We start from the raw sequence: 26,346 nt of genomic DNA, 5'->3' as shown, positions 1-26,346 counted from the left end.
CACCTTCTCTAAGTAGGGGAAGAAGACCAGCTGGGTTATGTTCCGGCTGCTGGCGCGCTGATGAACTGACTTCAGCTTGGTCACTTGGCTGCCAGCTCTCTCCTTATGGGCTCTCTCTGTCTTCCTGATGTGGGTGGCCACTGGTGCCTGTGTTTCGTGACTGGACCTTTTCTCTAACCTGAGAAGGAGAGAAAAACATAGAAAGGTAGATTCAAAACAGAAAAGAACAACCTCACACCCACATAAAATAAGTTGCTACAACTGACCTATGGAAGTCTGTGAGAAAACAGCAGCATAGAATCAGTAATTATTTCTTATTTTTAATGTATCTATTGTTACTTTCATTAAAATTTAAAAAAAAAATGTTTCATTTAAATGATTGATTCCTCTATGAGCTATAATCTAGCCAGCTATATGAATCCTGATGCTATCTTGTAGCAATAAGTTGCAGTCAGTGGAAACCAAAAACTACACAACCCACAATGCATTTCAACTAAACACGAGAAAGCATATCCAATAAACAAATTAAATTAAAACAAACTACCTGTAAATTTCATATTTAGAACAAATTAAAAGTCATATATAGGCGTAAAATAAAAACAACTGACTTTACTTCTGGTTACAACACGCAACACGGATACATTGTTATGGTCACATGGGTTTAGGGTCAAAAGTTTTGCGGGAAGCAAAGCAACAACATGGCGAGCGACATGACAGCTACGGCTTCGGGCTTGGTGCAATGTCCGGTTTGTTCCAAGGATTTTAACCCTTCTGCAATTAACGGACATCTCGACAGATGCTTACTGGATAATGACAGCAGTCTTTCGACAACAGAAGAGAGCGGACCACCTCTAAAGAAATCACGCATTTCTGCGGAGGCTGTTCCCAAAAGTCCCTCTGTCGTCAGCTCCTCCATGCCAGTCATGCCAGGTGCGTCGTCGTCTGCGGTATTCTCCTTGTTTCAGACCAACAAGAGTAAGGTTTCGGCTCAAAGTGAACTGAACGCATTATTTCCCAGTAGGCACAGCCCCGGCTCTGCTGTCAGCAAAGGGATTAAACGCAATTTGCAGAACGAGGCGGACCTGGGAGCAGCAGGCACAGAGAAACTGACCAGCCAACCCTCTGTACCCAGTGGATCGATAATGAAAGCATCAAACGGTGTAGCATCGTCACGGGCACTGCAAACTATCGACAAGCCTTTGGCGGAGAAACTGCGACCAAACACACTCGAGGAATATTTCGGTCAGAGCAAAGTTGTGGGCGAGCACACACTCCTCCGGTCACTTCTGGACACCCAAGAAATACCGTCTTTGATCCTCTGGGGGCCGCCGGGATGTGGAAAGGTGTGATTGACCGAGTGGCAGCTGAGATTGAGTGTCTATGTATCTCCCCACCTAGGCTCGACCGATTTTGCTTCATTTGTCCCACTGTTTCATGTGCAACGCATTGTTTCAGCAATGGTTTATTGCTTTTAAAAATCATGTTAACAGACCGATGTTAATCTTTACCGAAGCAACACTGAAACTTGAAAATCTCAACACTAGCTAGCTAAACAAAGTGGTTGCTAAGCGACACATAGGCTAAGTGCCAGTAGGAGTGGTGATTTTTAGTTAACTAGCTAATTAATAAATAAATTAACGTAATTGTTATACTGTTATAACGGGGTTTTTTTTTCTTTTCTTTTTTTAATAACCTAAACATACCCATGGGAATTGTATTCATTGTCACATTGAAGTAATTTAAATTAGTATTGAATAGAACTTGGTTCAACAGTAAGTTTAGCTGTTTGGCTTACTTGATTTGCCCTCTTCATTACTTGAGAATGTAATTCTCATAGCCAACCTTGCGCCAACTGCAGAATGTTTAACTTGCACAGTGGTAAAGTGAGCTGTATCTATGCTGAATACACAAGTCATCTACATGGATAGGCTTGAGTTATGCTGATGGCCTTGGTGAATTTTGGCTAGCTAAACTTCATGCTCTTTTTTTGTTCTCTCACTTGTAAAACAGACTGTGTTATTGCTGCTTGCTCCTCTTGGGGATAGGCATTTAATGCACTTCTCCTCAATGCATTTGATTAAAAGAGAAAGTTGGAAAGAAGTGAAAATATGCCTTTGCGGTTGGTGCTTGAGGCCTGAATACAGTATGTTAATGGTTCCTAGATATGTCCAGCTAGTATTGTGGATTGTTCTGGCCTACCTCACTTGGATTTTATCAACATGCCTTACTAACCCTCTTTAACCCCCTCTGACAGGGTTCAGGTTTCATAAGAGCATGCATAAGAGTATTTTATTTTTGGAGCGGCGTTTAAGGATTTACAGTGGAGGCAAGATTAATGAGGCTGTCTTCAGGTTTAGGCACGGGACTAAGTGTTTCTTCTAGTTTCTTAAAGTGGATAATATGACCTGGAAAATTAATTACATGGCTCAAAAACTGGAGCATACAGGTACTGGTGTCCATTATTATTAGGATACCCTCATTGTTAAGGCAAAAAAAGTGGTTCCCTTTTAGATTTGTTTTGTTGTTGTGAAACATTGCCACCCACCTTCTTAGCAATAATTCAAAATATGTTGTTCTTTTTTTTTTTTCTATGTGTTTTGTGTCTTTTCTAGACCACTCTAGCTCACATAATTGCCAGCACCAGTAAAAAGAAGGGGACGGCTCGTTTTGTTAGTCTGTCTGCCACCAGCACGTCTACCAATGAAGTTCGAGAGGTTATCAAGCAGGCACAGAACGAGCTGCGACTGTGCAAGAGGAAGACCATCCTGTTCATCGATGAAATTCACCGCTTCAACAAATCCCAACAGGTAGGACATTGATTCAGCCAGTAAGATGTGTTCAGGTCAAATTCTGTAATGTTAGCTGCGGCTCCAAAATCCACTCAGTGTTTAAAATACCTATTAGTGTAAAATGAGAAAAAAAAATATTTTAATAGTGTGTGAAGCCTCTGATTGCATTAATCTCTCAATTTCTTTATCAGATAGTTATGCCTACTGTAGGTTTACATTTTTATCACTTGTATTCACACTGAAGATTGTCCACTTTGTACAGCAGCTGCACTATGTCATGTTAAGTACTGTTTGAGTTGAACATGTTTTGATATTTCACTTGCCAAACCACAGTTAAAATTTGCCTGCAGACTCTGTGCAGTACTGAATAGCTCTCAGGTTAACCTGTCTGCATGGTCTTAACTGCAGTATTATGAGAATGTGCTCACCCAAAATAAACACTTGGCCCGATTCCCTCTGAAACAGCACCCATCCATGCCTCTTTTTGATTCTTGGAAAACACAATTCGTGTTGCATAATAAATATTGAATTAGTCAATAAAGGGAGAATTTATTTTTCTGTCTGAAATAGAATGTGTCTACATTTTTTTTAACTGTGTTAAATTTAAGCACTCTAACAGACTCATTGTTTCTGAACTCTAAGATTGTAGTATTTATGTTTTTTCTGTACACTGAGGGTTGTATTTTAATAACCCAATTGTGTTACTACAATCTACTACAATTAACTTCCCTTTTTGTTGCTGATTTCAAAACATTTTGCTGTGAATTTAATGTAATCTGGACTGTCCTCTGTGTATTGTTAAATAACCTAAAACACATGCAGCCCAATTCTACCATTCTGTGTTCAGGATGGCTTGGTAAGAGTTTTGTCCAAATCTAATAATAAAACAATTGTCAATCAGATATAGTGATTCAAGAAATGTGGGAAAAATATTACGCTATTCAAAAACATTATAATCAAGTTTCCTACGCAAGTCCGAAAAGTATGGAAAAGTACAGAAAATAAATTTGGTAAATTAAAAGTTTCAGAATTGCACCAAAGAATCTCAAGGTGTGGAAAATACTGTTGTTCAGTCAAGACTCATTTCATTTAGGGAGCCACTGTCATTTAACACACAAGGATACTTGCTGTGGTGAAGAAAAATCTTCAGCTATCAGTATATCAATAAACATCCTGTTGAACACCAGCCAAAATTTCCAAATCCAGTCATTACATTAAGTCCACAAAAAGTATAGGATTTTAGAATGGAAATGTGCAGTTCTGTATTTTCAATGAAATTGCCAACATAGCTGATGTCATCACTCTGCTTGCTTCCAATACTGTCACCTAGGACTCTATTAACTGTAGAAAACCATTCTAGGACTCTGAGCTGTCCTGTGCTGCGTGGCCAAATTGAGTGCCAGTAAATCCCTGTATCAGCTAGCAGGGAGGACCAGTCTGGATCCTCTCTTAATGAGGTGATAAGATTCAAAGCATTAAAAGACATAGCAGACGCATGCAAGCATTGTCAGTCACTTTGTGTTAAATGATGGTGGCAGAAAACTAACAGCAAGCATTTTGGTAGTAGTAGAACAAAGACTTACCCTTGATATTTTGTGTTTTGTTTAGAGATGGTCAGTGTTGTTTTCACCTCTTTTCCTCCCATATTCCTGTTGCTCACTCCTTTTGTCTCACTGTATATAAACGTATGTGTGTGTGTATGTATAGGACACCTTCCTTCCTCACGTGGAGTGTGGGACAGTGACACTGATCGGGGCGACCACAGAGAATCCCTCCTTCCAGGTGAACGCCGCCCTGTTGAGCAGGTGCAGGGTGCTGGTGCTGGAGAAGCTGTCCGTGGAGGCGATGGGCTCGATCCTGCGCAGGGCCGTCGCCTCACTGGGGATCAGGGTGCTGGGACAAGATCCCACCAATCCCGAGGATCAAGACCAATCAGATGGACACGAGTAAGTGCTCCTTCCTCTGGGAACCCACCCCTTGGTATCACAGATCGTGTCAGGATTCCATAGGACCGCGAGTCACCCCACATCTCAACATCCTTCGCCTCTGATTGGCTGAGTGGGAGGTCCGCTCTTCCCTCTGTGCTGTCCTAAAACGGTTCAGTTAGGTAATATATGGGTAGACTACACTTGCAGCCTTCCCCTTCTGGTTCTGGCTTTAGATATGTTGACAGAGAAGAGGTTTGGCATGTGAGCAGTGGACACAGTCTGCCAAAGTGAGACAGCTGTCAACTGCTGGCAGCAGATGGATGCTTAATGACTTAACTGAGTCATGGTGGCTGATGGTGAGCTTCAGGGAGATGACTGAGTTTGATGTGGTTTGTATTGTTTGGGATGCACTGAAATCTGGTCTGGGTGCATTGGGAGTAGTAAGTTTCATGTTGAATGAGTGAGTTTTGATTTCCCACTTCAGTTAGTTACCATCTCCTTAACAGAATTTGCTATACCTCCACATACAAAAGCAAGAGGTGTTTCATGCAGTGATGCCATAACTTTTTATTTCTAACTTTCTTTAAGAAATTTTGGACCTTATTTTTTGAAGGAAAGGGTCATATTAGACTTACTGAATGATGAAAAGTGACAAGTGAACATTTTCCACACAGCATCTGCAAAATGTGCACTTCCCTGGCCATCCTCTCTTATCGCTACCTAATTAAATGGCCCTGGAGTCACACGAGCCTGACAGAGGATGTCAAGGGAGGAGACGGGAATGTCAGCTGCAGTTCAAGTTCAAGTAGAGTCCAACTGGAGCAGTGTGGCATCGCTTCCCTTTGTACTCTTTAACCTCTTCTCATTTTATGGCCCCGACCGCCAAAAGTCCCTCATAGATTTCAAAGGCCGGTGGGCATCCTGCTGAGGCGTTGGTGACATAATAGTGGCATATAGTGTAAGTGACCCATAAAGCACCTTCAATGTAAACATATAAACATCACACAATATTTTCCCACTCCAATTAAAATGTAAACATGTACGTATGTGTTGTCAGACAGGCTTATACTATACTTTCTGTCAAGAAATTATTACCATTAATCCACTATTGTAGAAACAGAAGCACTCATGCTAATGTGTGCGATATTCTATCAAATCAAAACATGCAGCCATTTACACACACATAACATATAATTCTTACACAGGATTGTACAAATGATAATTTCTCCAATGATCATCAAGTTGTTATAGTTCATTCCCAAGTAAAGAAACTACACAGCAAAGTAGGACAAGAATGAATGCATTGTTGTGGTAACACGCCAAAGTGGCACTTCTAGTTCAAGTATTGTATGTTCATGTGTGAATATGATCAGTGACCAGTAAAAAATGAGAAAAAAAAATAGACGGACAGAAAATATGTGTGGTTTTGCATACATTTAAAGCATAACATAAGCCTAGTTTTAGTATATTTTTCCCTACACAGTGAACTAAGTTTTTTCTTCACTTAAAGAAAACAGAAGCAGACAGAATAGTGTGTTGAAGTATTAATGCCGGTGCCACGGACACTGATGATGCTGCCTTTGCGTAACTGTAGAAAGCCTTCCATGGGTCTAGTTTTTGTCACCATACTTGTGGTTCTAAGCAGCTAAAAACAGTGGCACCCTCCAGGGGGCTTGTCAGCAAGGGCTGTTCGCAATGGGGACGAAGCACAGGGGGGTTGGCAAAGATATTGGAAGAGTCTTCATCAGTATACTCTATCTCTGGTGTCCTTGGGGGATCACTAGTAGCAGGCAGTCATCTGAGTCGGCACCCTAGAATTAATGCTCTCAGTTAGGTGTAATGTGATAAGACTACAGTGTCCGTACTGTCAGACTACTTGTTAAATGAAAAGTTACAATTCATATTTGTGATGTAATGACATATATAAGTAAGCTTTTTTTTAAATCAGATTTGTATTCCTTGTCTGTTGCTTCCTCGCAAAATAAAGGATTACGATAAAAAGTATTGTTCCTGATATTACTTTCATTTTGTTTTTGTTTTTTGTTTTTTTCTCCAGGCCAAAGATCTACATTGAACAGAAAGCTCTGGACACCATAGCTCACCTTTGTGACGGTGATGCCAGGGCAGGACTCAACGGTCTCCAGCTGGCTGTTCAGGCTCGGGTGAGCTTGGCCCAGTCCAACCAGTTAACACAGGACTGTTCTCCTCAGGAGATACTGGTGCAGGAGGAGCATGTCAAGGAGGGTCTTCAGAGGTCCCATATCCTCTATGACAAAGCAGGTAAGCCCAAATATACAGATAATGTACCTTATCACTTAGTCTAGGCTACTATAGTGGCTGCCAATGAACATGTCTCCCACTTTTTGGCATTGTAAGTAGGAAGACCACCCTTCAGCTGGAGGTTTCAAAGAGAGAATTTCACTTCTGTAGAGATCAATAGGCTGTCACATTATCACATTATTACATTATTTCAGGCTGTCCTTGAAGCTGTGTCTATGCCAGCTAGACCCAATGCAAAGGAATTATGTTTTCATGGTTTTGTTAATCTGTTACTTGGTTTTCTTAGTGATGGGAGTTGCTCTGTTCAGATTCTACAGCTTCCCAATATAGCAGGTCCCCGAGTTGTCAGACGAAAGAAGAAGACAGTGTGAATAGTTATGTTGTGATTCACAGGTGTTTGTCTGGCAATGTGCTGAATTTTCATCTCCATACGACTTTCCTTGCCAAGGAACATCGTGCCCCCAAAGCACCAAAACACACATATAGTCTTTCAGCATGTCCTCGCTTCACTGATGTAGGCTAGACTTCACACTAATTAACCTTTTCTCACAGACTCAACAGCAGAGATATTCCTTTGATATGACTATGCTGCTATGTGAAACCAGTGTTGTCCAAGTATAGCACTTCCTGTATGACCACACAATATTAACCAGAATGTGTTGGTCCAGGTTTTTGTAAACTTACTAGCACTACCACACTAGCAGAGACTCAGAGACACCATTTGACAATAGGACCAATCCAACAGCTGCATTGTTTGTGTCAAAATTGGTGGGCAAGAGGCCTGAATAGCTGTGTTAACACCTTAATGCGTCAGGATTTAGTCTTGGTCCACGCCATTTATTTCTGTACATAAACACATTGTGACATGTTTCACAAATCCACATCATAAACATCCTCTCAGAGACTTCAATATAACACTTGCCATCAATATTCCCACCTCAAATAACTTTAAATAACTTTGGATTTTGAGATCAGCAGCCCTATCACATTACTTCTCGGCACTGTGATCACAATATCCTGCTGTCAGGAGGCTTTCATGTGAATGTATGAAGATGATAAAAGAAACAAAGTCAACTATCCGTTTAATCTGGGCGTGTTTATAGCCAAGCTCATTGTTAATTAGGAGCTCAGGACCACTGCTATAAGAACCAGGTTTTGTGTGTTTGTTCACTCATGTGCTTTTTGCAGTGCACACTGCTTAGGGGAATTACGGTACGCGCTCTTTAGGCCGCACAGAGCTCTAAGGGAAATACAGTATGTGCTTGTACACCAGGCAGTACAGTAGAAGTCATACAAGCATGAGCCAGCTCTAGGTTGGTGCATGGTTTGGTGATTTTCTAACTGTAGTGGCTACGTCAATGCATGAATTAAATATTCTCAAAGTTCCAACAACACAACAACACCATCAGCACTTAGGTGTTAACAGGTGGAGTTTTTAAAGTCAACGTAGTTTCCAATCATGCATACCCCTCCACCCGAGCACCTATAAAGTGTTAGCACACTTGTTTTTACTGCTTACTTTGTAAAGCTGTCTGTTGAGAGCTGGCAGTGTCAATAAGAGCACTAAGTATCTCAATTCTCAATTCCATTTAAGACTTTAACAGTCCTTTATGCTGTCCTGTTATATAACACTCAGCTGTCCCTGAGGGTCCAGATTTACTGTTCCCTGCTTCACAGGGTGCTGAAACCTCCCCTCAGCTTGACTAATGGCCTTAATGGAGCCAGCATGCTTCCCTTCATCATAGCTTTATAAGGTTTTGTTAATGTAATTGCTTTATTCCTTTGTGTTTTTACAGCATGTTGTGGCTTGGCGAAAGCTTAAAACAATGGAAATGAGTTGATGACATGCTACCTTAAGAATGATCCATATTGTATTTCTAACCCTAACCCTAACCCAACCAATGTGCTTGTGTGTTTGTTTCTGTGTGCTGTATGTGTTACACAAAGGTGAGGAGCACTACAACTGTATCTCAGCATTGCATAAGTCTATGAGAGGCTCCCATGAGAACGCCTCTCTCTACTGGCTGGGCCGCATGCTGGAGGGCGGCGAGGATCCCCTGTATGTGGCTCGTAGGCTGGTCCGCTTTGCCAGCGAGGATGTGGGTATGTGAAATTATACTGTATATAGTATTATCTCATCCTTTTTGAATTATCTCATCCTTTTATGAATTACTGCACAGTCTGCTGATGTGAGAGAGAAGGATTACTATCTTTAAAAAGCTAGGTGAAATTGAAAACCTCAAACATTTGCTGACAGGCCAATTGCTAATTATCATGTTCCTAATTATTATGTAAACAAACTTGAAGCAGCAGCTTCTGTATCACCCCTGGGAATACTAACTTTGGCCCTGGGCAGCAGTGTGCTATGAGGCTTTAACAGGTCAGCTGAGGAAACTCTGGTACACTGGAACTGAGATGAAGAGGGGAACAGAGAAATGAGAGAGATATAGAAGTTATATAAATGTATGATTTTTTTGAGTCAGTCTGACTGGATGTTATGTGTCTCTTGGTCAGGTATGGCAGATCCCTCTGCCCTTCCTCAGGCTGTGTCTGCCTTCCAGGCCTGTCATTTCATTGGGATGCCTGAATGTGAGGTAAGCTGACCAATCAATGATTTTTCTCAAGTTTTCTGACAGCGATACTGTATCATGACTTCATTTTTAGTCAATCACACAAAGATTACATCTTACCATCTTACCTCTGTGCCCTCCTTCCTTTCATCCTTTGCTCAACAGGTGATCCTGGCTCAGTGTGTAGTATATCTGGCACGAGCACCCAAGTCTGTGCAGATCTACAAGGCCTACGGTAATGTGAAGGTTTGTCTGAGGAACCACAAAGGACCCCTGCCTTCTGTCCCCCTGCACCTTCGCAACGCCCCCACCAAGCTAATGAAAGACCTGGGCTACGCTAAAGGCTACAAATACAACCCATCCTTCAGTGCACCTGTAGAGCAGGAGTACTTACCTGAAGAGCTGCGGGGAATAGACTTCTTCACCTGGACGCCCTCAGACACATAAGTATTTGTTTACAGGTTCACAGAGCATACTGTATGAGGTAAAGTCAAGGCTGCTGGATAGAGGAATGCTTGTGGGATATGATGAGTTTTGACATTGTTGCTGGACCAAAGTTCACATTTACTGTTATGACATTTAACATCTTTGGTGTTTCTGTTTGATTGTTCATTTTCAAAGTTAGAAAAACTGTTTAAAAAAAAGTCACATGTCAATCCAGAGTCTATCAATTATCTCTGTATACACAATTACACAATTCTTGAAAGATAGGCCTTAGTAATGGACAGTAATCTTCAAGGTAATCTACAAATGCAAATAAAGGCTAAACAAATCATGCATAGCTTCAAAATGAGCTCATAATTTGACAATTAAAAAAAATAAGGCCCTCAGTCCATTCTAAAAATAAATAAAATAAATAAAGACAGTAGTAGGGCAATCTTGTCACCACCTGTGGAATTATACTTTACTTCCATAATGAGCATTTCAATGTTTACCATGTTAAATATATGTTGAGGTTCATCTATGTCCTATTATAGATTGTTTAAACTGATTAAAATGTTATTTTATGTTATGAATATATTTCTTATGATTTTGTATCTTATTCATTTTGATGAAATGCAGGACGAATATAGCAGATTTAGAAGTCCTTTTATTGTATAATCACAGCATCCTCTTCAGTTTTGGGCCATTGTCTGCAAAGAAATGAAACAAAATTAACTTTTTAAAATTTCAAAAACAACACCACTTACTGTGCTTTTCACAAGTCCAAAAATATGCAGTTTATCTCTAATGTGTGGCTTTATGTTCAGTGAATAAGCACTGGGTTCTGGGGCTTCCCTCACCTCAGTGATCCAGGGGATGAAAGAGGCCACACGGGTAAAGACTGTGGGCCTCTGGGGGGTATTACAGCCGCGTCCATCCACAAAACTGGTTACTCCTTGGACATACCATCTTCCATCTCTGCCCTTACAGTTCAGAGGGCCTCCAGAGTCGCCCTGGAAGGAGACGGCAGATATTGTGTAGAACAATTCGAGAAATTTGCTTGTGCTTTACACAAACAAAATGCAGACAAATTGGGCTCAGACTGTCCCATGTAAAAGCCTAAAATAATGTGGTGGTTACTCACATGGCACGCTGACTTGCTCTCTCCTCCTGCACAGATCATTGTTGTCTTCACTGAGCCGCCCCACCAGTCACTGCGGCCACAGATACTCTGCTCCACCACAGGAAGCAGGGCTTGCTGTAGTTTAGTTGCCTGGGGCCCACCGGCTAAGAGAGGATGACAATTAAAGAGAGAGATCTGACCTGTAGTAAATACATGCACATTCATTTTCAGATCCTTGTACCAGATCCGTGTTATAACAGCTGAGCATTTAAATAATATTTGATGCCTCTCCATAGGTTTCAGGGCAATGACAGAGGCTGAAATCACAAAACTGTAATTTAACAAGGTGTTAACGCTTATTGTGCACTAACACCCTATGTGAGATTGGTGTTGGCAGTCTTGGGTCTTACAGTAGAGACGACCCCAGCCTGTGACGTAGCAGGGCTGGTTGTGGGCCAGAGCGGCACCATGCTGTGGCAGGCAGGCCAGCTGCACTTTGTCATTAATAACAGCACTCTTCTCCAGCTTGAGCAGGGCAATGTCATTCCTAAATGTAAACGGATGAAATGACAAGAAAAAATATGTTAAAGATATATACTTTTTAAATGGATGCATTCTATTAGAACGTTTCTATATTTATTCTGTAGAGTGCATATTTTGTCTATAGGATAAGGCGTATTCATTGCCATTTACAAAACGTGTTTACTCAGCTGCTTGTCTACAGAAATTCTCAGGGTAAGCACCTTGTTCAAGGACGTATTTACATTATCACGCTGTGAACTATTTGTTTCGCACCCTTTTACTTTCTAATCCACCACCTGTGCACCCAGATCTAGAGCACTGGGGAGAATATGTGTAGAAGAGATGACAGCCTACCCACAAGAGACACAGTTGTCGTTCCATTTGGGATGGAGGAACATTTTTTCCACCATAATGGACTGTTCAGGTCCTTCCTCCTTGTTCATGTCATGCTCGGCAAGAACCACCCTGTACGTGTGGAACCTGTACATATAGTAAAAAAAAAAACCCAAAAAAACACAAGACAGGAATAGAGTAGCATGTTGTGACTCCAGCCATTGGTCTCACAGTGCTACATGCTATTGGTGTATAGAGGGTAATTGCTTCTTATATTCTGACGCTTTACTTTTGTAAAAGGTCTCAATGACCATATCATAAAGGATACTATCAGATGTCAAGGGTTAGCACATTATGTACTTTTGCTGTTTTGCAATGGACCATAAAGCACATCATCCTCCAGGACTGATGTCATTCAGAATCCACAATCAGCACTGTGGACGCCCTTTATTTCTGGTTCAGTTGTCTTGTTCTGATTTGGAAATGTTAGGTGACCACTGCAGGATAAACCAACTTACATTGATTCAGGAGGGTAAGATGTAAATGTCACAAATAAACATTTCCTCACGTGATGCAGTGTGCAGCAGTCAAGACCCAGTTAGGAGCGATGAGTGTTCCTCCACAAGTGGGGAAGAAAGACTCCAAAGAGACCTAAGAGTAAAAGAAAACCAAATTTAGCTCAAGGACAAAATGTGTAGCTAATGCCAACATCATTGATTAATTAGATGAGCATATTTGTGTTACAGTGGTTCAAAGTAATCTGTTTACTTTTCATGTCAATGTGTGATAGCATAACCATGCATTTCATCATCTGTATGTAACTATATAGATGCATATTAATAAAGTTGCAATGATATATCTATTGTATTTTTCATGATGTCACCACCTCCTCTACAGTGGTCTGTTGCCAAAGAACAAGTAGAGAGCCAGTCAGTTCTGGGCTCATAAATTATTATAAACCTGTGGGTCAATATGTAGGATAAGTAGGACAAGATTGTACATTTCTAATGTTGACGAAAGGAAAAATGTTTTACTGTCATTACTAATCCAAAATTGCTCACTCAATTTCACTTTGGATTATGGATTTCTTGGACTCTACATTCTTGGAACTTACTCAGCACACTGAGGATTTACGTAAGCTTTCAGTTTGTTTAAAAAATATTCATATGCATATCCATAGAAAGGTGAAGGGTGTTTGCATTGACCTACCTGCCATGGCCAGCTGTAGGGACGGGCTTCTTCCCCGTTCACCACCCTGCTGGTGCTGGGCTGGTGGCTGGGTACGCCACACCCAGACACTGGAAAACAGAGAAAGAAGATTGAGATGTTCCTCAAAAAGCACAGGTCATTGGGAATTTTTCAGTAGCTAAACAATGAATATCAGATTGGCTCATCATCCTTTAACTCCAAACACTAAATAAAGAGTAATGTTAACTCACCAGTTGTGACTACCAGTAGAAGGACAAGTGCCAGTTCCATCTCTCATTCACCCAAGCAAACTGACTTACCTTGCAGAGCTATTTATGGGCAGCAATCCAGGAGAAACAGCCTGGGATCTTTCCTCCCATTCTCCAGGTGGCGAGACCACTGTGTGCCAAGGAAGAAGTCAGATAATGGATGGAAATCAGATGTAGAGGAAGCTATGGAAACATCCTAACATCCCAATGAATGGTATATTCCTATTTGAAATGTTAGTCACACTTCATATTTTATATTCCACACTTGTTTTTTTTTCTTTTCTGAGACAGGTTTTTCTTTCCATATGGTATGTCCAGGAAAGTATAACGGTTATATACTCCACGCCAAAGGGTGGCGCTGTATTTACAGTTGTTAACCAGCAACGGTTACTAAGGAAGAGAGTAGAGCAGTGCGCCGTAGAAGAAATTTGTAGTTTAAAGATGGCGCTACCCGGTGTTTTACTCGTGCGACTGAGAGCGCTGTGCAACCTTGGGAAATGTGTAGATACAGGGAGCAAAATTGGACCAAACTGGAGCAAAGATGTGCGGTGGTATAAGACAAAATCTCGAGCCGTTCAGGGAAACGATACATCATCTTCCCAGACAAGACGAGGTGAGTGAAAACTATCTAAGCTAGCCAGGTGACAGCGCGCAGTAGCTGTAAATGCAGCCGTCAAGGACATCCATCGTGTAAAATATTGCAGTAATGTTTGCATTTTAGGGTTATTCCCGTCTAATGTCGTTCGCAGTAAAGAACATTATGAAGATATCGTTGACCTTGTTGTCTGTCTGACATTTTTTGACTGTCTAGATAGCCTAAATCTGCTGAAGGAGTTCCCTGACCCGAAGGGCCTGTTGAATAGCACCATCTCCCGTTCACTAGGGGTGGGCGACCTGTCCCGGGTCATCCAGTACAGCTGCACAGAGCATGCCGGTGTCAAGGTCAGGGCAAACATATAAAGAAAATGCCATGAGATTGTTTAAACCATTGTTAGAACTAGTGTACTTGGTCTTTCTTAATGCCTGTCTCAAGCTAGTGGGCTTTGTTTCTGTAGAGAGCCACCGTCACGTTGCAGTGGCCCGACAGGATTGAGGTGGAGGGCTTTGCCTCCAAGAAGAGTGATGCAGAACGATTTGCTGCTGCTGCCGCTTGTCACAAGCTGAAGGTAAGCTCCAGTGACTCGCTGTGTGTGTGTGTGTGTGTGTGTGTGTGTGTGTGTGTGTGTGTGTGTAAAAACGCACATTTCCACAAACATTTTTTCCTAAGTCATACTTATTGGCTCTTTCTCTCTATTATCGTGTGTAGGAACTGGGCGTGCTCGGTCCAAACAATCAGCTGCCTGGGAAGAGATCTGGCCGGGGGAGAGCAGCGCAGCTGTCACTCCTGTATGACGCTGAGGATGAGCCCTATACAGATAACGTCCATGTGCCTAGAGCTAAAAGAGATGAAGAAAATGGATCCCTGGCTCCCTTAGTAGATACTTCCAACCTCTCCGAAGCTCTTTCCCTGTTTCCACAACCCAAATCTCTCCTGACCAGAGTTGTCCAGCTCGCCACGTCGTCCAACAGAATCGGGGTCAGTAGCTCTCATCCTTCGTACAATGAGAGCAAATCACTCTTAGCTCAGACTGTACTCTAACTACTCACTGTTTCTGCCCTCATCATCTGTCACTACAGGAGGTAATTCGGTTCAAAACGGTGGGAGGGAAGCTGAAGAGGTGTGAACTGACCCTCCAGTGGCCGGAGGAGATGAGGTTCATGGCTACGGCTGGCAATAGAATGATGGCAGAGAAGAGAGCTGCAGCTCTCGCCTGCATGAAACTGAAGGTGAGGATGAATACTGAAAACTGTTATTACTGTTGTATTTGGCAACCTCATATAGATTTTATGAAGTCAGCACTTCTTGATGGGCAAAGTTTATGGTGTACAGGTATATATGTGTGTGTGTGGACATCCATGTAAGATATTATGTAAGGATGTTGTTATTTCAATATGTGTGGTTTTTTTAACTCAAACTTTGAGTAGTAATAGGACCCATGGGGGGGTGGGGGTTGGGTGATGGAGCAGGAAGAGCACCTTTTGAAGCTTTGAACATAAATAATATGTCACTTAAGCAAGTAGTTATTTTTTATGTTTATATATGGGTATTACTATAACCTTGTGCAGGCTTCCATTGGTACATATTTATATATTTTGTTAGTTGGCAACTGTCTTCTTTGGGAAGTTGTGCATATGAACAATGAGCCATGATTATTTTATTTTATTTATTTTTATTTTTTATTATTTAACCTTATTATATGTCTTCAGTTGCCTTGTTCAATGTATATGTAATTGGTGTTCATTATAAAAATAAAACTGTTAAAGAAAAACTGTTATTATGCTCTTACGTGTTAAAGCTTTGTCAAAATACAAATATCATGTCGCCTGGTCCAGGAGCTGGAGCTGCTAGACAAGGACAACAACCCGCTGACTCACGCCAAGTACCACCGTGAGAAGGTGAAGGAGGCAAAAGAGAGGGAGAGACAGCCTTTCCCACTGGAAATCCCACAACACCTGGAGGGACGCATTAGAGAGTACCTCGCGCAGGTCGGTTCTCACTTCACATGAGAGATATGGGTGGAATATAGAGCTTCTTTATTACGTATGCAACATGCTAGCAAACTGAATGCCTTGTCTCTAAATGACAGTACCCAGTGGCGACGGAAATGCAGAGACTGTGGGAGGAGGAAGAGCAGAGAGGGCAGCAGACGGCAAACCAGGAAGATGAGGAGGAAGAGCAGAGAGGGCAGCAGACGGCAAACCAGGAAGATGAGGAGGAAGAGGACGACTTGGTGACGGATGCCATCACAGGCAGGCCGTACCGACCCCTCTCTATCCAGCAGGCAGAGCAGCTCAACATCCATCTGCAGGAGGAATGGGAGAGAGCAAACCCCGGGCTGAAGGTGCAGCTCCCGGTCGACGGCCACCGGCAGCGTGTGGTCTCGGCGGTGGAGTCCTCCAGGGTGGTGGTGATCGCCGGCGAGACGGGATGCGGCAAAACGACACGGATTCCCCGCTTCCTGCTGGAGGAGCGCGTGAGAGCAGGCGACGGGGCGGGGTGCAACATCCTGGTCACTCAGCCTCGTCGGATCAGCGCTGTGTCGGTGGCCCATCGTGTTGCCCATGAGATGGGACCGGCTCTGAAACCCTCTGTGGGGTATCAGGTGAGCAACAGGCAGACATGACTGTTATGAGAGAATTTATTGACACGTCAGTTCTGGGATTTTGTGTTTATTGTTTATTGGAATTCCTTGGGTTTGACTTATTTGAGAGATTTGAGAGAGCATCTCAGGCAAGCAAAATCAGTATCATCTTTTAAATCACTTCTTAACTATATTTTATACAAAGGACTTCTCATAGTTTTATTTATTTTTATCTACAACCTTTGACCTGTGTTTTATCTTTGTTTTTATTGGTTTTAACTTTTATTTGCCTCTTTTTTTTTATATGTTGTTGCTTTGCTTATCCCTTGTTGTGTTTTATTGTATTGTAATTTTTCTTGTAAAGCACTTTGTTTAGAAAAGTGCTGTATAAATAAAGTTATTATTATTATTTGCATCAGTGGATAATCCTATGAAATTTGCCCATCTCTTTGATACTGCACCTTCTTGGTTTTTGGATGTAATCGGTGATCTTTTCTGTATGTAGGTGAGACTTGAGAGCCGCCCCCCAGAGCAGAGTGGAGGAGCCATGCTCTTCCTCACAGTGGGCGTCCTGTTGAGGAAGCTCCAGGGGAACCCGTCCCTGAAGGGGGTCAGCCATGTGGTGGTGGATGAGGTCCATGAGCGAGACATAAACACGGACCTGCTGCTGGCTCTGCTGCGCTCTAGCCTTAACGAGAACCCAGAGTTGCATGTGGTGCTGATGAGTGCTACTGGGGACAACCAGAGGCTGGCCCAGTACTTTGGGGGCTGCCCAATTGTAAAGGTGCCTGGGTTCATGCACCCAGTCCAGGATAGGTACCTGGAGGAGGTGCTGAGGGAGATGGGACGCCCACCTCCGCCCCCAGTGAGGGTGCCTGACAGACAGGTGAGACTCTCACATCTGCTGTATTTGTCTCTGGGTCGTAGTTTTTCATTTGATGCATTACCTTCAATTTCAGCCGACTTGGGGGATACATTGTGTGCACAGGTATTTCTTTTTTTTAACCATGTTAAATCTTTCCTATGTCTCATAAGTTTGTGTCTTATCTTGATATATTGGTTCAGGAGGGAAGAGATGATGCCACACCAGACCTGGATTTAGTGGCCGACGTAATCGAGCATATTGACAGACGTGGAGAGCCAGGTAACCAATCCTTAACCCCTCACTTGCCGCCATTGTTGTTGATGTTGTTGATTATTATGACAGTGTTATGACCGTATTTGTCCAACCGTTTTTTCCCTCATGTTTCAGGAGCAGTGCTGTGTTTCCTCCCTGGTTGGCAAGACATCAAGGCAGTTCAAGAGAGACTAGAGGGGAAGCGTTCCTTTTCCTCAGGCTCCCAGAGGATCGTTCCATGTAAGAGAGTAAAGATGGGTTTACAAAGTCCACTGTTTTCTTTTGGAAGTACAGAGAGAGGATTTCTCCCCACTGACAGAATGTATTTATCATTTCTTTCCTTTCTCCTCCTAGTGCACTCCAGTTTGTCAGTGGCAGACCAGCAGGTAGTGTTCCAGCGCCCCCAGGTGGGCCAGAGGAAGATTGTCCTGGCTACAAACATTGCTGAGACCTCCATCACTATAGATGACATTGTTCATGTGGTGGATGTGGGAACTCAGAAGGAGCAGAATTACGACCCACGGACTAAGGTTGGTGTCAAAGTAATTGCACGCAACTGCTGTTTTATGCTGCAAAAACAATGTAGTAGTCTGAGTGGACATTTTCTGATGGAATCATGTAAAACAATAATAATTCAGTAATAATCCAGCCTGTTTCCTATTGTTTTCCAGGTCTCCTGCCTGGACACGGTGTGGATCTCCCGTTCCAACGTCACACAACGAAGAGGGAGGGCAGGGCGATGTCAGTCAGGACACGCCTACCACCTGTTCCCACGGAAACATCTGGAATCCATGACTACCTTCCCCATTCCTGAGATCCTGCGCACCCCTCTGGAGAGCCTAATACTGCAGGTTAAAATCCACAGTCCCAACTGCAAGGTAAAGAGAGAGCGCAATGGCTAAGAGGAAGTTAAATTGTGCTTGTTTTGTTTTTTAAATTGTGATTTTTAGACTTTCTGGCCATGTTCCGTGACTGTCTTTTTTTGTGTGTGGAGGCTGAAGATTTCTTATCACAAGTGTTGGACAGTCCAGAGAAAGAAGCTGTGAGAGATGCTGTCCGCAATCTACAAGACATCGGTGAGTGACTGACAGCTGCTCATATTCTGCATCATGTGGTCATATTTTTACCATTTGTGTCTAACTTATGATGTAATTTTTTCATGTTTCTATACAGGTTTAACTTCTTACTTCTTTCCCTCGTACAGGTGTTCTGGACAAAACAGAAGCCCTGACACCCTTGGGAGAGCGTGTTGCCTGTATGTCATGTGACCCGCGGCTCGGCAAAGTGCTGGTGCTGGGTGCCATGTTCCGCTGTGTTCTGCCCATGCTGTGTGTAGTTGCCTGTCTGACCAGAGACCCCTTCCACAACAGCCTGCAGAACAGAGCACTTGTCGGCAACGTGAGACACATATTTACACTCACCTATTACCAATACATGCTGTTTTGAAATGGACAATATATCTAAACCCAAGGGATACTTATATGCTGCAATTTACCGATCGCTTGGTATTTATAATTTCATAATCTTTTGATCCTTCTGTCTTTGTCCAGGCTAAAGAGGCTCTGAGCGGTTCCAGCTACAGTGACTACTTGGGGTTCAGTAGGGCAGTGCTGGGCTGGAGGAGAGTTCAGCAGGAGGGAGACAGAGGGGACAGACAGGACTATCTGGACACACACACCCTGTCCGGGGCCAGCCTGCGATTCGTCAATGGTTAGTTTGAAACACACACACACATCTAGACATTGTCATGGTCCAGTATGTATTTCAAGTTGCTGGGACTTTAGCAGCATTCCTGCTAACCTTTACATGTTAACTAGCTTCACGTAGTGATTCTTGTTGTTGTTGGTGCTGTTGTGTTGCAGGTCTCATCTCTCAGTTCAGTGAGAACCTGTGTGAAGCAAATCTGGTGTCTCGTGCCAATGAGTGCCAGCAGCACTCTTCTCTCTACAACAAACACAGCAGCCAGGATGAGCTGCTGAAGGCTGTACTGCTGGCTGGCCTCTATCCCAACCTCATTAAGGTACATGGTGACCTCCCAGAGTGTAGTCGCTATTGAAATACTGCCTCATATTGACTGTATTTCTAGCTGCAACCTTACTCCCTGTTTCTATCTATCTTGATTAACATCACCCAAGTGACCAGTGACACTGTATACTGTGAATATATTCCAAATTTACACAGGTGAAATTCACCTGTGTAATATCTTGTGTTCATACACTAACTGATGTGCTTGTCTTTGTTCTAGGTGAAGAAAGGCATGATAACCAAAGGAGGGCGCTTTCGCCCCAACAATCTGTGTTACCGCACATTCAGTGGACCAGTGCTGCTTCACCGCTCCTCAGTCAACAGGTTTGGGCGTGCTCTAATGTTCACTTATAGCATGTTACATGTGCTTTATTGGCTTATATAGTATGATCCATGTTTACATCTTCCTTTGTGTTATAGGGGAAAGGATCAGCTCCCTAGTCGCTGGCTGACCTTCTTCAGTGCAGTCAAGTCCAACGGTAACGTGTTCATCAGAGACTCATCTGTCGTCCACCCACTTGCCCTGCTGCTGCTCACAGACTGCGACATCACAGAGACAGGTAGGACATGTGCTGCTCTCCATAAAGGTGGCTTTTGCTGTAGGAATGTACTTAACAACAGCAGTTTCTAGGTTCTCAGCATGATTGGAGTGAGTGAAACTACGTTGACTTTAAAAACTCCACCTGTTAACACCAAACTGCTGTGGTAGCACAGTGTTGTTGTAACTAAGAGAATTGCTGAACAAAATATTTAATTAATGTGTTGACTTAGCCACTAGTTAGAAGTGTAGTTTGTCTTCTACCATACTACCTGGTGTATGAGCGCACATTGCATTTCCCTAATATACGTAGAGGTGCTTTTTGATTGTAATGTGTCTGTGATTACACAGGTTTTGCAGTCTTTTGTCTTTTATCACAAGTAATTTTCTGTCCTCTTTGTCCCAGTGAGCGGAGATCATGTGGAGGTGTCATTACCTGGACACTCTCTGGTGCGCTGTGAGTTGCCAGTTGCGACCTGGGACCTGCTGTGGGAACTACGCACCTCCATTCAGACCATGCTGTACCGCAACTTGAGCAATCCCAACAACACCATGAACAACTCTTCTCAGGATGGCCAGCTCATCTCCTTACTTGCGGAGCTGCTCAACAATACAGACTCAAATCCTTTCACTCACACACACAACAGCGACAGTGAGGTGGATTGACGATATTAAGGATAAGAAGAAGGGTCAGCCTGTTGGGGAGAAATGAATTGTTGCACTGTTACATGTTGTCTAAATCAAGTCTGCTGGCTGGTACTGAAGAATCAGGGAGCATGATGGTATGTCACTTGTATATATTATTTGTGTATTGTATTTCAAATTTACCCGTGGCCAAACACACAAGCAGTGAGCTATTCAGTGAATGAATATCCTCCTTAATCATCTACAAGAGAGCTAAATGAGATAGCAACAAGCACATATTTTGTGATAAGATGCAACCAGTTTGACTCACGTGGGATCTCTGGTGTGGCAACCAAGCTAAACTCAAAGTGGCACATGTGCAGTAAAGGTTTTTGGGGTTTTTTGGGACCGACAGAGTGACTTGTAACTAGCTGCTGGTCGCAGCTAAAAATACTGAGAATGTGAATGGTTGTAGTTTTACAAGGAACTTGAATGTGCTTGTCATTTATTACAGTACAATATGCTCTTAATTAATCAGGACTCTTAAGAAGAGCAGAAATCCAAAAGTGGACTGTTGTCTGCTATTATAAATATTACTGTGGTACATGATGAACTCCATATGCCGTGAGGAAATCCATGTGTTTGATTGGATTATGGACTTTCTGGTTATTTGCTTTCTGAAAAGCAGAAGTTGGGATTTTACTCTGTTAATGAGTATCAAGACAGAAGATGCCTCTGGCCAAAGGCCGTCAAACTAGACTGCATGCAGTAAATAATGTGGTCACATATTTATTGTAATAAATTCAAAATACCAATACGAGGTAACTGGTCAGATTCTTTGATTATGTCTGTACATCATTAACACACAATTTGCCATTCTTTGAGATTTGCAAAGAAATGAAACTGAGAAAGGGGAGAAAAAAAAGTCAATTATTACAAAGAAACACATTCATGAGGGGTTTTTTTTTGCTCTGTTCAAGAGAAATCCTTCATAAACTGTATGTGGAAGCTGGTCAGGCGTCTCAGAAATTCCTCCATCGTATCCACCGAGGTCATGATGCAAAATCTGCAGAGAGACGTGAGGGTTAAGGACCGTAAGTGTGATATTTGCCATAACTCTTCACAGTATACATGTATTATCCCTTTGGATCGTCAAACTATGAAATAGACCCCTTAATTCTTAGCATTCCCTGGTTTGTCTACTGGAAAACAGACACATACAAGTATTTACTGTTGTTTAGTAAAGACTGGTATTTGTGACAGCTGTATTGAGAATGATGATGCTTAATTGATTGAGAATTGGAATGTGCTATACCTGAAATGATGGTTGCCCTCCTCCAGCCCATGCTCACAACCAGGACCGACACACAGCCCAGCCTCCTCCACCAGTCTGCTACAGTAGAAGTGATCTGGCTGCATTCCTACCTCCTAAAATATCCAAAGACACATCCAAGTCTAAAAATGTTTATATCCAATACACCCGACAAGAGTAGAATGGTTTATTTTAATATGACATGCAGTGTATGCTTGGCCCTATAAAATAGTATCCTAACCTTGGCTTTTTGAATGGCTCCAGGCGGGAGAAAGAGTCTGGGGAAAACATAGGAACCTCCTTTCACTGGTTGGCAGCGTAAACCCGGCAGGCTGTTGAGAACCTCAAGGGTCCTCTTCACATTATGAACCAGCATGGCCCACATGGATTGTCTCTCCTGGAGGGGGAGAGAAGAAAAAAACATCAAAGGAAAATCCATATTTGGCACTCAGCTGTCCAGGTCCCAGATTCTTACAGCAAACTACATTTTTGTCAAGGTTAGAGTTACAACGGTGCAAATTGGGCCCATGGTAGTGACATTTTCTTTGTGTTTCTTAAGGAAAAAGCAGGCTATTGGATCATTAGACTAGATCAGATGGTGTGAAGCATTATAGCATGAGAATTCACCTCATTATACAGGGGGTATGAGGGATCCCCTGGTTGTGGGGGGTTCGCCATCAGATCCAGGGCTATCTGACCAGTCACAGTTGAGTTATCAAGGGAGAACAGAGTGGAGATGTACTCGATAATAGCGGGGTCCAGATTTACCAGCTCCACATATCCACCACGCAGACCGCACCTGGTGTCAGAGGCAGATACAAATTTAGACAATGGTCTTAATGCCACTGAGATTTGTCTTAAGTTGCATGCACTTTTGTGAGGATCAGCCAAAACAGACAAAGTAGTTGCCGCTTTTTCCAAGATACAAATCAGGACTGAGAACTCACTCTCCCATGAAGCCCTTGGATGCTGAGTGGAAGGAAGCCAGCTCCACCGTGTCTGAAAAAGGAGGCCCCATCTCAGCCAGAACCCTCTTATAAGAGATAAATTCACTCCCTTCCCCAAAAACGATCCCTTGATAGACCTGTGGGCAACAGGGTTGGTGGTTAAGGAACAAAAATGCGTAGTCACGTTATGAGTGAGATAGATGATGATGCTGATTCACCTCATCAGCCAAAAGGAAGAGCTTCTCCTCTGAAACAAACTGGATGACCTCTTCTATTGATTTCCTGTTTTGAACATGACCTATAGGCCACACAGCATGAAGAAAACATAAATGTGTTTCTTAGACAAATTTAAATAGTGAAGTTGATGCCTATGTATGAATTTCTTTCCAAAGCCTTTGCCTTTCCATCAAGGCAAAGGGCGGCTACTGTAAAGAATCTAAAATATAAGATAGTTTTGATTTGTTTCACACTTTTTTGGTCACTGCATAATTCCAATTGTGTTATTTCATAGTTTTGTCTTTACTACTATTCTAAAATGTGAACAAATAGCAAAAAAATAGTAGGTGGTGTACATTTAGATTAATTCCATTCTGCTGCATTACCTGTGGGATTTCCAGGGTTGATAACGTACAGAGCGACAGGGTTGCAGACCCTCTTTGCAGCCTGCAGTGCTCTTCGTAGCTCGTCTCTCTGCAGCTCCCAGCCCTGCTCCTCCTTCAGGTAGTACGGCATGACGGCTCCTCCAAGCCCCAGCAAGGCGTTGTTGCCAGAGGGGTAGGATGGGACTGGAGTTAGCACCCCTGATGGCGGCGAGCCCGCGCTGTTCATCAAGAGTGTTAGAACGGTCTAAGGGGCACAGTAAGAGATTTGACTTGAAGATGATGATGATGGCAGTGATGGTAGTTTTGGCAATAAGACAGCAATAATGATTCTTACCGCGATTGACCTCTGGGACCCCGAGGCTATGAATATATTTTCAGGGAAAGACGGAACCCCTCCATCTCGTCGTGATATGAACTTAGAGAGACTCTGTTTTATCTGTGATATTCCCCCTGTGGCAGTATACGAACCTACACAAATGACAAACATTTCTGGTAAACTTTCACAAACTCAGCTAAAATAGGCTATTTTTTTTTTCCACAATGAAGAATTTTCATTGCTTAACATTTTAATCACACATACACAGTCCTTACCTACACTCCCTCCAGCACACACCCCAAGCAGCCTCTGAGCCCTCTGTCTCGCATCCGCTGGCAGTTTGTCACTGTTGGCAAGCTGAGGGTAAAGGCATGTTGCAAGAACCTGCCCATTATGTAGACAGACAGACAGACGAGTCAGACAAAGATTGTGTTAATGGAAATGTACGGGCCTGCACACACAATGGCTGTAACTTAATCAGGCGTGCAGACTCTGAAAGTCACAGGGTGGACAGACAAATTACCTGTCGGACAAATGACAAGGGTTTCACTCCTGTCCGGTGTGAGTCGCCCCAGGAGACATCTATCACTTCTTTATACGGCTTTCTCACTCCCTATAGAACAGATGAGTCAATTTATAGCATAAGTTAGAAAGTAAGTTAGATATTAGAATATAGGTTGTTAAATATACTGTAGTTTGCACATGCTCTACGTTAGGGATGGGACGATGTATCGAAATTCAATATATCGCAATACAAAAATGTCACAATACATATCGTGGGGCAGAAAAATGAATCGCAATATTAGCTACATTTTATTCTGCTGTAGTAATCACAAATGAGATGGCTTGCCCATCACAATTTCACAAGCTCTCCATCCAAATTATATTATTTGCACTTTGTAATGACATTTTAAATTTGTTGATTATATTCTAGCAAGCAAATGCCATTGCTAGAAAGATTTGTTGCTTAGAAATAAACATAATTCTGCACATTCAGACTTTGTTGTCATTGAACTTTTCTATATGACATCATAGCGTGGTTGTATCGAATCGTGAACCCCCATATCGATTATCGTATCATATTGTGAGATAAGCATATCGTCCCGCCCTACTCTACATCTATATCAATATCAATATCTTTTACCTGTCTGAGCTCCTCCTCGATCTGGCAAGCTTGTGTTGTCACGGCTGCCAGCTCTGAGTGTCTGATGCTCCTCACATATGGACTGATATCTCTCAGGGAAGACATCTCTCTAACTGCTCTTCACTAACCTCTCAGACCAGGGCGCCCGCTGAAATGAGAAATGTCAAAGCTGGAAAGGCAACTGAGCTTACGGACCGGTAACAAGAACCTTGGCTAACTTGGCTGGGATGTGTGTAACATATCACCTTGTCCCAAGTGAATTTCTTTACACAGAGAGGATTTCTGGTTAAAGATATACATGGAAGAAATGTGTTAATAAGTGCCTTATTAACAGTCTTGGAGTTTCTTGTCAAGTGTCCAGACAATGCGGCCTAGAGACATGGAGGACACAAAGATCCTTCATCTATTTGTGACTTAGACATTTATTAAATTTCATAAATTAGCCACTGCAGTTACACACATTGTGATATGAACAATACAGGTGAGAGACTGCCATTTTGATAGCAAACTGTCACATATAGGATGAGAAGTCATCCTAATCTAAGGGAACAGAAGTAGCCCACTATTGTATGGTTTAGAAAAAAAAAAATTCCTTGGCTCAAAGCAAATCAGTTGCAAATGCGGATTTAATTTGCCATGACAGTTTTATGCCAATTTGAATTTTCTGCAAAACCTTTTTTTGATTACTTCTCCCACAATGCTGATGCAATCTTAACGAAATTTTGAACACAGCATATTTTGACTTCCTAGACTGTGGCTATTACTACTATTTTTTTTTTAATTAAAGCTAGAGCAACCAAACTTAACATAAACGTTTGGGATGGGCCCCAAAGTGTGTCAGACGACATTGGTTGTGCTCCATAGCGCCACCATTACACCCACGTTTGCAATGATACCTTTTTTTTAGTAATCCTGTAAAGTTGACTCAATCTCCACCAATTTACACACACAACATATAGGCCTAGCTTACATCATGGCTATGTCAGATAATTTGGATAAGTAACCATATTTTAGGGAGACACACAAATGAAGTTGACAGCAAAGATGCAGTGCAAACCTAAACATTTATTAAAACTTTACACATATATAATTAACACATACATGCACATAATAT

The 26,346-nt window shown here is 42.4% G+C and overlaps 4 protein-coding genes across 4 annotated transcripts; 2 read left to right on the top strand and 2 right to left on the bottom strand.

Moving 5' to 3' along the window:
- The first annotated feature begins 698 nt into the window (after window positions 1-698).
- On the top strand, window positions 699-10,637 carry wrnip1 (WRN helicase interacting protein 1). Its single transcript, XM_071541325.1, has 7 exons — window positions 699-1,343; window positions 2,613-2,807; window positions 4,497-4,735; window positions 6,774-6,997; window positions 8,945-9,100; window positions 9,512-9,591; window positions 9,733-10,637. Exons 1-7 carry the CDS (start codon window positions 699-701, stop codon window positions 10,012-10,014), a joined length of 1,821 nt encoding a protein of 606 aa, XP_071397426.1. The 3' UTR covers window positions 10,015-10,637.
- Window positions 10,638-10,648: 11 nt separating this feature from the next.
- Window positions 10,649-13,447, bottom strand: LOC139662624 (chymotrypsin-like elastase family member 3B). The gene is made up of 8 exons (XM_071541326.1): window positions 13,408-13,447; window positions 13,178-13,266; window positions 12,537-12,619; window positions 11,990-12,115; window positions 11,524-11,660; window positions 11,135-11,277; window positions 10,851-11,003; window positions 10,649-10,700 (listed from the first exon to the last, which is right to left on the bottom strand). The coding sequence occupies exons 1-8, from the start codon at window positions 13,445-13,447 to the stop codon at window positions 10,683-10,685; spliced, it is 789 nt and encodes a 262-aa protein (XP_071397427.1). The 3' UTR covers window positions 10,649-10,682.
- A 419-nt stretch (window positions 13,448-13,866) lies between these two features.
- Window positions 13,867-21,718, top strand: dhx30 (DEAH (Asp-Glu-Ala-His) box helicase 30). The gene is made up of 19 exons (XM_071541328.1): window positions 13,867-14,038; window positions 14,237-14,367; window positions 14,481-14,591; window positions 14,732-15,001; window positions 15,103-15,252; window positions 15,859-16,011; window positions 16,113-16,628; window positions 17,113-17,493; window positions 17,673-17,751; window positions 17,860-17,964; window positions 18,079-18,254; window positions 18,396-18,602; window positions 18,719-18,800; window positions 18,929-19,122; window positions 19,275-19,434; window positions 19,587-19,744; window positions 19,970-20,073; window positions 20,170-20,309; window positions 20,694-21,718. Exons 1-19 carry the CDS (start codon window positions 13,867-13,869, stop codon window positions 20,951-20,953), a joined length of 3,549 nt encoding a protein of 1,182 aa, XP_071397429.1. The 3' UTR covers window positions 20,954-21,718.
- Window positions 21,719-21,860: 142 nt separating this feature from the next.
- On the bottom strand, window positions 21,861-25,337 carry LOC139662626 (alanine aminotransferase 2-like). The gene is made up of 11 exons (XM_071541329.1): window positions 25,233-25,337; window positions 24,612-24,701; window positions 24,364-24,472; window positions 24,107-24,240; window positions 23,773-24,016; window positions 23,389-23,468; window positions 23,171-23,307; window positions 22,851-23,022; window positions 22,465-22,620; window positions 22,227-22,339; window positions 21,861-21,977 (listed from the first exon to the last, which is right to left on the bottom strand). Exons 1-11 carry the CDS (start codon window positions 25,335-25,337, stop codon window positions 21,887-21,889), a joined length of 1,431 nt encoding a protein of 476 aa, XP_071397430.1. The 3' UTR covers window positions 21,861-21,886.
- Window positions 25,338-26,346: the final 1,009 nt, after the last annotated feature.

The sequence above is a fragment of the Centroberyx affinis genome, unplaced genomic scaffold (assembly GCF_046629955.1).
Source record: "Centroberyx affinis isolate AG114_WGS23_722 - 3 ecotype Tasmania unplaced genomic scaffold, CSIRO-AGI_Caff_v1 ptg003853l_1, whole genome shotgun sequence".
In the NCBI taxonomy this organism is placed as follows: domain Eukaryota; kingdom Metazoa; phylum Chordata; class Actinopteri; order Beryciformes; family Berycidae; genus Centroberyx; species Centroberyx affinis.
Note: the sequence above shows the minus strand (reverse complement) of the source record. Positions and strands in the feature narration are given on the sequence as shown.

Excerpts from the sequence above, each read along its gene's own strand:
- wrnip1 (XM_071541325.1), top strand. The coding sequence starts at position 699 with ATGGCGAGCGACATGACAGCTACGGCTTCGGGCTTGGTGCAATGTCCG. Across the intron at positions 1,344-2,612 it reads GGCCGCCGGGATGTGGAAAG|ACCACTCTAGCTCACATAAT; the intron begins GTGTGATTGACC and ends TGTCTTTTCTAG. Across the intron at positions 9,101-9,511 it reads CTTTGCCAGCGAGGATGTGG|GTATGGCAGATCCCTCTGCC; the intron begins GTATGTGAAATT and ends TCTCTTGGTCAG.
- LOC139662624 (XM_071541326.1), bottom strand. The coding sequence starts at position 13,447 with ATGGAACTGGCACTTGTCCTTCTACTGGTAGTCACAACTG. Across the intron at positions 11,278-11,523 it reads AGGCTGGGGTCGTCTCTACT|CCGGTGGGCCCCAGGCAACT; the intron begins GTAAGACCCAAG and ends ATCCTCTCTTAG. Across the intron at positions 11,004-11,134 it reads AGAGCAAGTCAGCGTGCCAT|GGCGACTCTGGAGGCCCTCT; the intron begins GTGAGTAACCAC and ends GTCTCCTTCCAG.
- dhx30 (XM_071541328.1), top strand. The coding sequence starts at position 13,867 with ATGGCGCTACCCGGTGTTTTACTCGTGCGACTGAGAGCGCTGTGCAAC. Across the intron at positions 18,255-18,395 it reads ATTACGACCCACGGACTAAG|GTCTCCTGCCTGGACACGGT; the intron begins GTTGGTGTCAAA and ends ATTGTTTTCCAG. Across the intron at positions 18,603-18,718 it reads TCCACAGTCCCAACTGCAAG|GCTGAAGATTTCTTATCACA; the intron begins GTAAAGAGAGAG and ends TTGTGTGTGGAG.
- LOC139662626 (XM_071541329.1), bottom strand. The coding sequence starts at position 25,337 with ATGTCTTCCCTGAGAGATATCAGTCCATATGTGAGGAGCATCAGACAC. Across the intron at positions 24,017-24,106 it reads GGTCCCAGAGGTCAATCGCG|ACCGTTCTAACACTCTTGAT; the intron begins GTAAGAATCATT and ends TGTGCCCCTTAG. Across the intron at positions 23,469-23,772 it reads CAACCCTGGAAATCCCACAG|GTCATGTTCAAAACAGGAAA; the intron begins GTAATGCAGCAG and ends TGTGGCCTATAG.